At 39.5% G+C, this 13,268-nt stretch overlaps 1 protein-coding gene across 2 annotated transcripts in view; it reads left to right on the forward strand.

The window, feature by feature from the left end:
- Akap6 (A-kinase anchoring protein 6) overlaps nt 1-13,268 on the forward strand; it is a 391,635-nt gene that overhangs the window by 263,744 nt on the left and 114,623 nt on the right. For both annotated transcript variants that reach the window (XM_032907724.1, XM_032907725.1), the window contains exon 9: nt 6,965-7,085. In XM_032907724.1, the coding sequence (XP_032763615.1) occupies nt 6,965-7,085 (121 nt within the window). The remainder of the gene's footprint in view (nt 1-6,964; nt 7,086-13,268) is intronic.

Below are 13,268 nucleotides of genomic sequence, written 5' to 3' on the forward strand. Positions count from 1 at the left end.
AAAATTTCATTTCATTATCAATGCATAGTCTTATAAATAATATATACCAGCTTGAAGCAGTCTCTTACTAAGATCTGTCATAAATTCTCCTTGTTATTTGAGTGTAAAATGTCTTTGACATGATTTTGAACACATGGTGTCCAGCTGATGGCACTGTTCTAGGAAGCTGAGGAAACATTGAGACCTAGAGACCTAGTGAACAGAGGTGGGTCACTGAGGGAGGGTCTTACATCCACCTTTAGTTCTGTACTAATTCTCTACTTCCTGGGCTAGTGTCCATATGAGGAATTCCACTCTGTGTCCCTATTGCCATAGACTCATTCCTCCATGCTTTCTCTTGCCAGGACAGAGTAAAATTCCCTGAGCCATTGGGTGAAACTGAATCCTTCCTCTCTTAAGTCACAGCAGTGAGAAAGTACCCAATAGACTTTCCTATAGGCTGTTCTGTTGTTTACAGCACAGGTATCAAACCCAAGTCCTTGCACATACTACAGAAGTATTCTATCATTGAGAATACCTATTGCTCCTTAAGTGAAAACAAGGCCTCTGTGTTACATCTCTACAAAACTAAATCTTAGGGCAGTTATAGGATATAACTTGTACAATAATGCCTAAGGATATAAGAGTGGTGGTAGAAGTAACGAAAAGCTTGAGTACAGCACTCTTTGAACAAGATGAGCCTCCATGGAGACAAAGTCCTCTTAAAAGTTTGTTTAACTCAACTTATGTCATGACTCAAAGGTAAATATTTCCTATTAAACATTTGATAACTAGTAATACCTAAAGTAGGGAGGACATTTTTTACTAAGAGGTGAGCTCCTAAAGCCACAACCAGCATGCATATAGCTGGCCTGGATCCTGAGCCCCATCAATGCACACAATAATGGAAGGTTCATTTCAAAAGAACAAAAACAAAAACAAAAAAATCACCACAAACAAACAAAAAACCCCAAACTAAAAATGGTCTGGTGTCTGGTTTGCCTTTGTTCTCCAAAATTTATTTTAAACTCTTCAGGAAGTCTTTAACTTTGATGATTTATCTGAAAATATGATCAGGAGTTTGACTTCCTTTCAGCCCTACAGAATCCTGAAAAGGATAGAAAGAGCACTCAGAGAAATATATGTGGTCATTTCTAAATATATGGATTATATCTGTTATTTCAATGATAGATATTTGTGAACAGGTGTTCTATGGGGAAGGAAGACAAGTTATTAACAAGTTTCTAATCTTGATTTTACTTTTCATATTTTCTTGTATACATATGTATATTTGTTTTATATATTTAAACATATATAAATACATATATATGTGTGTACATACACACACATACATATATATATGAGAGAGAGAGACAGAGACAGAGAGAACTGCTGGAGAACACTCCATATTCTCTTTTTATTTATCAATGGCAAAATAAGGTTTCTTGTCTCCTGAGGAAGGTGCTCAGTAATTTTCATTTAAAATAGTAAATTATTGTCCACACTTTAATATTTTTAGAGTGGAAAGAGATTCTATATGCAACTGTGCCTATCAGGTTCCACACCTAGAAGACTATATTTTTTCTGTAATGATATTATGATCAGGCTAGATGCCACTGTTATAGCCTACTTCCATGCTTCTATTCTGTATGGAGCTGAGACTTGTAGGAGATCCTGAGCTATTATTATTTTCCTTCAGTAAATCACTTACATTATATTTTTGTAAGATTTTCTTACCACTTCCTTGTATTTCTTTTTTTAAAAACCAGAAGCAAACTTCTCTGCTCAAATAATGTGAACAATGAATACTTAGTGAATATCTGGGGAAAAAAATCAATATGTTGAAGATGTTAGGAAACTTGGGTCATTTAATAAAACTTTTAGTATAGTCAGGTGGATGTTTTTAGACATTTGTTAGTACAAATTACCAATTAAATGTAAAAAAGATGTGTATGTATACATATAAAATACACATATATGAACATATAATACTCAGCATAAGTTAGAAAAACAACAGATATTTTAGTATTATCTTCTCTTCAACCTATAATTGCTCTAATATGATGATTTCTTAATTTAGTTGTCTGTTTTAATTAAAATTCCTCAGTGGGCCAAGTTAAGGCCTCATATATTCACAGACACCTCCCATTGATTTCACTTGGGTGAAATTGTATCGTTAAAGCAAAGTTTAAGTTGAAATGTTGAGTTAATGATGCCCACTTTAAATACCAAAGGCTGAATGCATTTGTGTATTAAACACGTAGCTAGTCAAACAAAATTCCCATCAGGTTTCAAGAAAACAGTATTTCTGAAACTATGCTAACCTCACAAATATATTTTGCCATTCAATCTACAGGGGTCATGCCAAATCCACCAAATCAATTCGATAGTCTGCCTGTCTTCTTTTCTTTTCTTTTCTTTTCTTTTCTTTTCTTTTCTTTTCTTTTCTTTTCTTTTCTTTTCTCCTCTCTTCTTTTCTTGTTTTGTCTTGTCTTGTCTTCTCTCTCTCTCTCTCTCTCTCTCTCTCTCTCTCTCTTTCTCTCTCTCTTTAGATAAAAACAGTCTTGGAATCTTTTTTAATGGTAACACGGGCAGAGTCGAATGGTGAACAAGATACTTGAAAATCGTTTTGGCAGCCAGCTGTAGTTGTTAAACCCAAACAGGAATAGACACTGAAGAAACATTTGTATATTTCTCAAGCTCTTGCCTCTTCTCTCTGTTTATCTGTTTGTATTAGTTTCCCAACTGTCCTAGTCACTGTTCTATTGCTGTGAGAGACACCATGACCAAGACAACTCGTTTAATTGGGGCTAGCTTACAGTTTCAGAGGTTTAGTCCATTATCATCATGGCAGGAAGCAGGTCAACAGGCATGACAACACATGGTGCTAGAGAAATAATTGAGAGGTACAACCTGACCATCAGGATGAGAAGAAGCTTGCCGGAACTTGGCATGGGCTTTTGAAACTTCAAGGACCATTCCCAGTGATACACTTCCTCTGACATAGGGCCACAACTCTAATCCTTTCAAACAGCGACTCTCCCTGGTGACTAAACGTTCAAATATATTAGCCCATGCAGGCCATGCTTATTCAAACCATCATAACTATCAACTAAACACATTCCTGATCCTACATTTGTCTAGCAAAAACTGACTTTAAGTTAGAAGACTGTTTATTCCCATGATTTAACATTTAAACCTCTTAAAATGAAAATATTATATTTAGAACAGAGTGTCCAACTGTTGAGACCTGGGGATGAGACAATGGAGGAACTTTTGCTTAGTATACGTGACCACACATCCAGTTAGGTCCCTAGCACTGCATAACAAGCACAACTATTTTCTTTTTGTTTTGTGAACCAATTTAATAATTTAAAATTTTTTTATAGAAAGAGTATGTCAAGGAATAGTTTGGTGATATGGTCACTTTGTTGTACTTTCATACATCATATGTGAGTTTGTTTTATAACATATTTACAGAGCATGTAACACGGTCTTAGAATAGAAGGCAGATATGTTTTCAGATTGTTTAGAAATCTAGGAGGTGAGTTAGGGGAAGAGTTCATACCTGCAGCAAAAGAACGAGCACGCAGATTCGGTCCCCAGATACCATATAAAAAGGCAGTGTGGGTTCGTTTGTTTATAACCCTAGCACTAGGGAGGCAGACATAGGAAGCCCCTTTGGGACTTACTGGCCAGACAGCCTAACTGACTTAGTGCTTTTTTCGAAACGTTGGTGCTAACTACACCAAAGGACCAGAAGATGTTATCAAGGCATTTACGAACGTACTTGTGAAATAGAGTTCACAAAGGCAATATCAAACCTAAATATCCTCTGCAGAGAAGGCATGTCCTGAAGAGGTGGCACAAGCAATGGAAAGCTTGTGCCAAGGTCTGATAGGGAGACTAAGGAAGAAAGACTTTGGCAGACCTAGTAAAAACCAGTGGATAACTTCCATGTTTTGGAGACCTTTATGATCTTGCACATAGTCTACATTTATTTCAAGTCTATTCATTAATAATTCTCTCATTCATAATTTTTCTTTAACTTTTGTGTAGAAAAATGGGTGAAAGGAATAAGAAGGTGTCTAATCAGCTGAGTATTAGTTATATGCCGTGGTTTAAATAAACAAATGTGTCCTTACATTGAATGGGGGGAGGGGGTTAAAACTTAACTCAGTCACTCCCCACAAAGTGCAAATTAAAATTACTATGAGATTTCATTTTACCTCAGTCTAAATGGTTACGGTTCAGAAAACTCCTCCCTGGCTTCTGCTCCAGCTCTTGCTCCGAGGTTTCTGTCTTAAGCTCCTGCCCTGGCTTCCCTTCACGATGGGCTGTAATTTGTAAGCTGACATAAACGCCCTGCACCCTGGCAAGTTGCTTTCGGTCACCCTATTTATCAGGACAACCGAAACCAAACCAGAACAGCTGGAGAGTAAGAAAAGGGTGAATTTTAAGATCAGCATTGACGCTTTAGATATATGATAGCCTCCTTGATTCACCCATTCTTCTCGGGGAGCAATGTCTTAGTGGGTGCTCAGGTTTTCAGATCTCCTGTTCCCCTCCATCCTTCTCTCTAAAACGACAGCTGAGCAAATGAAGGTCTACATGACCTTGCGATTCTTGAATGCAGTGACTAAACAAAGCTTTGGGTCCAGGCTAGCTGGATTCTCAGGCAAGCTGCTTCCCATGAGAAGCTGTGTCTGCTTTACTTTTTGTTTTCTCGTGGCTTGATCAGGCCGTAGAGGAATTCTTGCTGACTAAGCCCGGTCTCCATTCTCATGAATCCTACCAGTTTTCTAAGAAGCCTGGCATCACATGTTGGATCCCCACCTCCCTGTCCTTAGGTTCACCGTGCCTTTGTTGCCATGGAAACACCTCTGTCCAGTTTAGCCATTAAACTTTCAGAAATCTTGGAGTCTTCTCTTGGAGGAGATTAGGTAACGGTGTCAAAGGGAGCCTTAATCATCTTCCATGTGCACCCGCCTGCTCACTGCAGGTCCACCTTATAAGACAATCCCCTTCTATAGTTCCTCGTGGGAGATGGAGCTGAGGATTCTGTGCTTTCTGCCTTCCCCTCAGCCTGCCTCTCACGCACATCTGCTCTCAAGGACTTTAGTCTAAAGAAAAGGAAGAAATGCATTAGAGTATCCACCCCTTCTGTGTTCCCTTGGTTCATGTTCTCAAAGCCCACGTAAATGACGGGCTGACAATTCACTTCTTCCTCTTCTTGCTCTTAATATTCCTCTGGATCCTACTCTCCAAATTTTGTGGGTGATAATTTACCTTTACTTGATTTTATTGGTAAAATATTGGAAGGTGGAAGGGGAAGGAAATGGTAGCCAGGATTTAGGATACATTTCTAAGTGGCCGTAGACTTAGTGGTTGTTCTTTATTACTCACAGACTTGACTTTGAAATCCTGTTGGTGTATTTATCTTTCTGTGGTGGTTGAGTCGTTGTTGAATATTTGAGTAGGAATATTAATTCAGATTTCTCAAATATACTGGAAATACCTTGCTACTCAGAGTGTGAACAACACTTGCTAGAAATGCAGAATTGCAGCCTCCTCCCCAAGTATGAGTTAGTATCTTCATTGTCCTAGAACCTTCAACTGTGTCCATATCTCCATTGAGTTTGAAAGCATTGTCTCAGACCACCATAGGCCTGCTGAAGTTTCTGTGCGTATCCGCTATCCATGCCTCTGGTATCAAGCGAACACTTGCTAATCAGTTCCACAACCAAGGATCTTTATCAGTATGCTAAAACAATTAAAGCGAAATAGACAGCTCCAGATCTAGTTTTCCCCCTCCCAGACCCACCTTAAACTTGTTTGACATATTTATTAAGATTAAGTACATAGTATGAGATTTTCTTGAAAAGCAATCTGACGTAGAGAGACAAGAGCACAGTGGAAACGAAATACCCCATTGACAAATCCACATTCACAGCTGGGGGTCACTAACAGGGAATCTGCGCTCAGTGAGTTTGACAAAACTGTAGCATTTCTCTTAGGGATGGTTTGGAGGTGGGAGGACAAAGTCATAGTTTTCATCCTGCACTTTCATTTTCTGATCACAGTGTTTTAGAAGAATCTGGGCTTTACTCATTCACCAGGCTTTCAATAGAGAATCACATTAATCCTTTTAAGCTCCTTATTCTAATGATTTATTTTGTTGAAAAGCATAGTGATCCTCCTTTGAATTTTAATGATTGCTGGCTATTCAAAGATTCATTGTTTTGACTTCCTGTCCTTACCTTTGTTTCCTGCACGTCTGTGGGGAACACCTGTCTAATACTGGATCTGCCACTGGTTCTCGCTGGCTTACCAGAGTCACTCAAGCCTATCTCTGAGTGTTAAGTTGAAACACTAGCTACTCATCCATGACAATAAATGTTGGATGTATGTTTGCAGAGATAGGCAGGCAGACAGCAGAGGGACAGATGAATGATTGAGTCGTTTTTCCGGTAAAAAGAATGTTTCGGATCTGTTAGCGTATGTTATCATTGTTGAAAATCTGGAAAATAATTTAGTCATAAATACTGAGGTGCCACATCTAGGAAATTTAAAGGAGAAAGCAACTCGGGTTTTGAAAGCATTGTCTTTACCTCAAATCTGGGACAAGGAAGACTTTGGCATATCACTGGCACTCCAGTTCTCCGTCTGTGAAGGGATGGTGTGCTTCTTTTCGAGGACATAGTCATGGCTTCTTTGTTTAGAAAGGGGTAGTAGATGGTAGTCGCCACCATGTGGCTCAGGAGGGAGTGTAGGAATTACATGTTGTGTTTTCAGAACCTAGGAAGGGGCTCTGTCACAGCCCCAAGTTCCTGCTTGGTCCTTTGTGACCGCACAGAGGATCGTCCTCTTTTTATAAGTACTCACCTAGGAACATCCTGGGTTCTCAAGAATATATTATTCTAATATGAGATTTTAACAACTACGCTATATTTATGCATAATACATTTCTGTGCCTTATCTTCAGGCTTCTGGACTTTGATTCAGAATACCAGGAGCTCTGGGATTGGCTGATTGACATGGAGTCCCTCGTGATGGACAGCCACGACCTGATGATGTCAGAGGAGCAGCAGCAGCATCTTTACAAGGTTAGAGCTACCCTTCCTGCCTTTACTTTGCTGTGGAAGATCTGATTAGCCTGACAAGTGTCTCTCTCAGGATATCTTTGTGTTCATTGTACGTATCATGGTGTCTATTAGAATTCCCTTCCCCGTCCTCAAACTCATCTCCCTCCCTAGTGTGCTGACAGACTGCACCGACATCATAATTCCAAGAAAGTTCCCTTTATCACATCCTGTTTGGTGCAATTCTAAAGAAGGACAAAGCTTTATCTTCAAGACCAATAGCAATAAATGAAGCTGCATTAATAAAAAGACTGGAAGGAAATGAAGCATAGACGGTCTGGTACCATCGAACAGGATGAGCTTTGATTGGAGCATTCACGTAGATTCGGTCCACCCCTCACAGGTTCTCAGAGAAGAAAGAAATCTGCCTTCATTTTGACTTTTTACCAAAGACAGGGCTCTGGCAATTTAAGCTACATTAGTGGGCGTACAGTAGGCCTTCTCACTAAATCTGTGCATTTTCAGGTGGTTTAAGAATTCTTGCTTGGAATTTATATTGATTTCAGACAATTCATCTTATAACATATTGCTTCCATGTCCGCTAGATCCCCCTTAACCTAGAGTGTTTCTTTTTTTTTTTTTCTTACCAATTCTACTTAAATAGCCTTAGAAGTCCTTACAAAACAATCATGTGGTTTTTACTGGGGGTTGGGGAGATGGCTGTAAGCTTCACAGTCCCTGAAAAGGCTGTGGGGGAAGGAAGAGGGACGATCTACTGAAATATCAGGCTGCCGTAAATCTTCCTCATTTAAGCAATTTTTATTGGAGTAATTCTGACAGTTGTCATCCTTGAATTGCTTTGAGCATATGGCATATTTCAAAGAGCAGATTGTGAATCATAAAAAATAAAATTAATAACTAACCACAGAATCAGCAACAGTATAATGACAAGAAACAACTACCCTCTAGCTTTTTAAAAATTCTTATAGAATAAGATGTATATTCAAGGTCAAATAAAAGTTATCTTCTTCAATTTTACCATTTTAGGTAGCCTTTCTTCAATAAAGTATTTTAACTTTTGTCTCCTCTCATGAGAGAAACATATTCTTTAACAGAGTCTGATTGACATTAATTATTGTCCCTTGAGAATCATCGCAGTTAAGGTTCCCTATGGACTCAGCAACTGGGGACATTTGACTCTCTGAAGAATTCTGTATCGCCTTGATGTCATTCAGTGACTTTTCAGCTTCCTGTATGGATAGCTGTCCCTACTACCCCAAATGTTTTCCAACATAATGTTGTTGAGTAACACTTTCCAAGTCATGTAACTGAAGCCAGGCTATTTCACATCTTGTGTCAGGACCGGAAATTACATATGAAAAATGCTTAGAAATTTATATTAATTCAGTGCTAGAAAAATATTTTATTTCTAAAGCATCATCTCAGAACTTATTGGAGTCACGTTGCCAAATAACATCTCTTTTCTTCCTGAAGCATTTCGTATTTTGCCTATAAGCCACTATTTTTCTGAAACAGTTGCTGTTCTTTGTCAAAATCACAGCCATATAATTTACATCACAATTAATAGGAAATCACTGAATGAAGAAAGCAGTTGTCTTTTTTCTTGTGGTTTCCTGGTAAGTGCTTCGCCTGAGAATTCCCATTCTGGCAAGCACTGAGGGTGATTATTCCGCCCACTCAGGACGTCTGGGTTAAAGTATTTCTCCAAACATTTTCCATACTGCATCGCTTTCATTGGTGACTCAACCGGTCACTGTGCCTCCGCTTTTAGGTGTTCAGTATAGACAGATATTCTCCTTGCATTTGGTTTGTAACAAAAATATAACCAAGAAACCAAAGGAAAATGCCACAGGTCTACAAGGGTCTTAACGTGAGCCCCAGAGAGCCACAGAGTTCTGGAAGCTTCCAAAGCAATCCTGGAGATAGGGAGAGAGGAAAACTGTAGAAGTATGGCTTTTAGATTAGAAGAAACTGACTGAGAAGAATTGGTTTGAGGTCTTGCTCAAGAATCCTGCGACCTTCCCTGCGACCTTCCCAGGTCAAGACAACACCGTCAGTATTTGATTCCTGTGTTCAGATCTGCGTTTTGGGGAAACCACTTTATTAATAACTCACCAGAGGGGAACCTGTAGCCTATTGCTCAAAAAGACTCTTGTTAGGCTCTGCTCCCTAGGTCTTTAACTTTAAAATGCCATGAGACTACCTTGAGCATCTTTATATTCATATCGGTTTCCAGCCCCCACCCCCATGACAGTCAATGCTTTATCAATCTTTTTATTAAAAGCACCATTGGTGTTTTGAGTTTGGGGGACTGTGTTTCCCAGCAGAGAATGTTTATTGTTCTTACTCCCAAGCCAGAAGATGATCTGAACACTTCAGAGGATTTCTAACCTATAATACTTAACCTATCTTTATATATGTGTGTGTGTGTGTGTGTGTGTGTGTGTGTGTGTGTGTGTGTGTGTGTGTGCTGCTTTGAACACATGGAGGTCAAAGGCCATGACCTCCTTACCAATGGGCCGCTGAGATCTCTTGCTGGCTTTTGCATTTATTGAAAGTGTTAACATCTAGCCAGGCAGTAGTGGTACACACCTTTTATCCTAGCCCTTGGAGGGCAGAGGCAGACGCATTTTTATGAGTTCAAGAGCCAGTTTGATCTACAGAGAAAGTGTTAGGACAGCCAGCAGCCAGGGCTACACAAAGAAACCCTGTCTCAAAATAAATAAATTAATTAATTAATAACATCAAGAGAAATGCCTTGCACTTATCACACACACACACACACACACACACACACACACACACTATCCACACACACACACACACACGCCAAGCGTGATAGTGTGTGCCTAGTGCATGTCGATAATCCCAGCTAGGAGAATAACTATGGGCACATGTTTACATGTTTGATGGCATGTGTGAAGCCTTGGGTTCAAACCCCAAACAACTATAGAAACTGGAAACGAGGCTCATCCTGTGTGGCGTGATTGAAAAGGGATAACTGTGGAGTTTCTAAAGTAACTCTTGAGCCCAGTAAAGGCTCGTGAAGTAAGAATGGGCAAAGGCAGCCGTTCTCCTGCATCCACTGCATCTGGAGCCTTGTTCTTCTGTCCCTGGGTAGCTCTGTGTTCCATCACCCAGCTCCTTCCCTGGCACAGATGGTTGTGTCTGGATTTACGCGTTGGTATTGTCCTAGGTGAGCCCCAGCGTCCACACTTGGAAATGCCAGGTGAGAGAGAACCTAGCCTTTCAGGCAAGCTTAGCACTTTCCATGGGGGCTGCTGCTTCCCCATCTGCTTTCAAACTCTGTCTCTGCTGGGAAGTCAGCTACCCTCAACTTCCAGATGTAGCAGCCGTTCAGCACACCTCCTGAGTGGGATGCTTCTTGTCATATGCTGTTTATCCCAAGCCAGCCAAACACAAAGGGACATATACAGGGACGAAGGGGCTAGGATAGGCAAAGCGTACATTGATCCGAGATGACGGAGTTTAGAGGCCTCAGTATAGCCGTGAAATATGAAGCACATTTTCTGTTTAAGCCATTTCCTGTTTTCAGATTGTTTGACATTTAAGATCCCCTCTTTCTAATTAATTTTACACTACATCATTTTGAGAACAACTCAATTCTTACTAAAAAAAAAAAAAATAACTATTCACTCAATTACATTTTCCTCCCAGTTTTGAGATGGTAAGATGTACCACCAGCCTTCCCCCTGCCCCCTTCTCTTTCCTGCCCTACCTCTGAATAGGAGTCCTCTGTGTCTATTTTCTAATAAATGCTGGCAGCATCTTCAGCCTAGAAAATACAAACATCAGCCCTTCTTGTTTTTCCTTCCTCAATCTGAGAATTGCCTCCAAGGAGAAATTGCTCCCACCCTCTCAGGTTCTTTCTCTCCGTTCTTTCTACTTTTCTAAGTAGGACAATTTAATTTGTCAAAAGTAACCACCGTGATTTCGAAAGTTCAGCTCCTATTTGGACTAGAGTTACGGAGCCAGAATTCATAATACGGGGAGCTGTCATTCTGCTGGTCTGCTTGTGCATTAACTATTAATGGAGAAATATTTAAAAACCCACTTGCAAAGGAAAAGCTCCATTTTTTTTTCATTTCTGCAGATCAAAGGTGACATTATTCTTGGGCTCCAGGAAGCTCTGTCACCTCCTCCCTTCCTACACATTTTATAGACTGAGTGATCTGGAAATCTGTCATGGATGGGAGAGCCGGGCTCCACGGTTCTACCTCTCCCAGCAGTCACCACTGACTGCAGAATGCTTTAAGGGTGTGCCCTCCCTGGACCACCTGACCTCCAGCACTTTTATGCTACTTCCAAAACACAGACCAAGCAGGGCTCATCATAATCCTGCGTTGATGTATTAACCAAAGGAAATGCCAATCTCAGCACTCAGGGTCAGAGGTTGGAGTCTGGTGATTATGGTTATACTCGAACAATAGTTACCTTCAGATGACAGGAAGGGGCATGCGTCTTAAGTGAGTCCCTTAGCTGTGCCAAGGGGCTAAAAGTAACTCTCCCAGCTTGAAAACAATCTCAAATAGATACCCACCAAGACCTTAACACCAGGAAATTTACAGTGAATTATTTTATATTTAACTTTAAAATTTTGTTATATTATTTATTATTTATATATTTACTGTATAGTTGCACATTTTATGGAAACGATACAAGTTTTCTATATCTTTCTCCATTAGTGTCTGATCTAAATGTCCTGTTTGTTAAAAAAATTATTTGTTTTGCCTAATAGTCACCAAATGTATTGATTTTTATGTTTGTGAATTTAAGATTGTTAAGAACCTTCATGAAAATACTCGAGATATTTTAAAAAAATATACCAGATGCAGTAGCAGCTAGTACACAGCAGTAGTGCTGGGAGGGGAGAATCACTTCAACTTCAGTATTCAGACTGGGCAGTATAGCAAGACTTCATTTCAAAAGAACATTTTAAAGTAAAATCACAAACCGGAACTGGGGAAATAGGCATAGACTAGCACTGCTTCTGTGAGGAGAGTTGGTGTGGCTGACAGAGCTGCATAGCCTGTAACATCCCTCACAGCTAAAAAATAAAGTTTGAGTTTCCTGGTAGCAAAAGCAAAAAGGAAATATGTTCACTTACATAATACGCATTTCGTATGAAAATGCCATAATAGCACCTTTGAAAAGCTAAGGTCATTGGACACATACATATCATCTCTTAAGAATATCTACTAAGTGTTTTTTTTAACAAGTAAAATTGCAAACATAGTATTTGTAGCATCTGAACTAATTTACAGTCCAGTGACTTAGTCGCTAAGTAAATGTTAGAGACTTGGAGCACAGACCTCACCAAGAGACTCCTGTTGATGAAAGTTAACCAAGCGAACACAGGCAAAGGGGTGGATTAAAGTAATAGACAAATAAACATGGACGAAAATGCTAAAAAGTAAAAACCCAAACAGCCTTCAGGACACAACAATGGAAGAGCTGGTTTGGAAGTAATGATTTGGGGGAAAGGAGGAGTTCAGGAAAACGTTACTGTAGAGAATTTGGGTATGTGTTTAAAAGGCTTTGCAACTTTAAATGTGTGCGAAGTGTGATTATATATTCCAAGGACTAAGAAATACAGAGTAAAAGAAGATAAATGGGACACACTTGGCTTGTTATCTTACGACAGCTGATGCCAAAGTGATGTTGTCATTGCTATGAACTGATCATAGAAAACAGATTAATCACGCTATGCCTATATTTTATAAACTCACGAATATCAACCCCCCTGGAATAGATTCTTTTTACTTCGCTCTGGATGGAGCTGTTGTAAATAGTTGCAGATGTGTCTTGATACTCTCACGGCTAAACTCGAATTCCTAGAACCGGATTGCCTATCTGCTTCATGGTTGGGGCCGTTCGACTGCGCCTAAGATTAAAAAGATACCCACGAGGTATATTTTTTATACATTGGCTTATAGAATAGAAATGTGAATCAAAATTTTAATTTTGATAATTGGGCATCACATTTGGATTTCAGTACCAAATTTTACGTTTCAATATTGATGGTGCCAAGTGAACAGATCAGTTGTCACTCAAACAGGGAAAAATGATCACAGAGAGCAGGCACGCACACACACTTTATGATAATTTTTTACGTCCTTCCTAGTTGATTAATTGGATATCCTAATTGTATGTTACATTAAAACT

Source organism: Rattus rattus, chromosome 7, assembly GCF_011064425.1.
Source record: "Rattus rattus isolate New Zealand chromosome 7, Rrattus_CSIRO_v1, whole genome shotgun sequence".
NCBI classification, from domain to species: domain Eukaryota; kingdom Metazoa; phylum Chordata; class Mammalia; order Rodentia; family Muridae; genus Rattus; species Rattus rattus.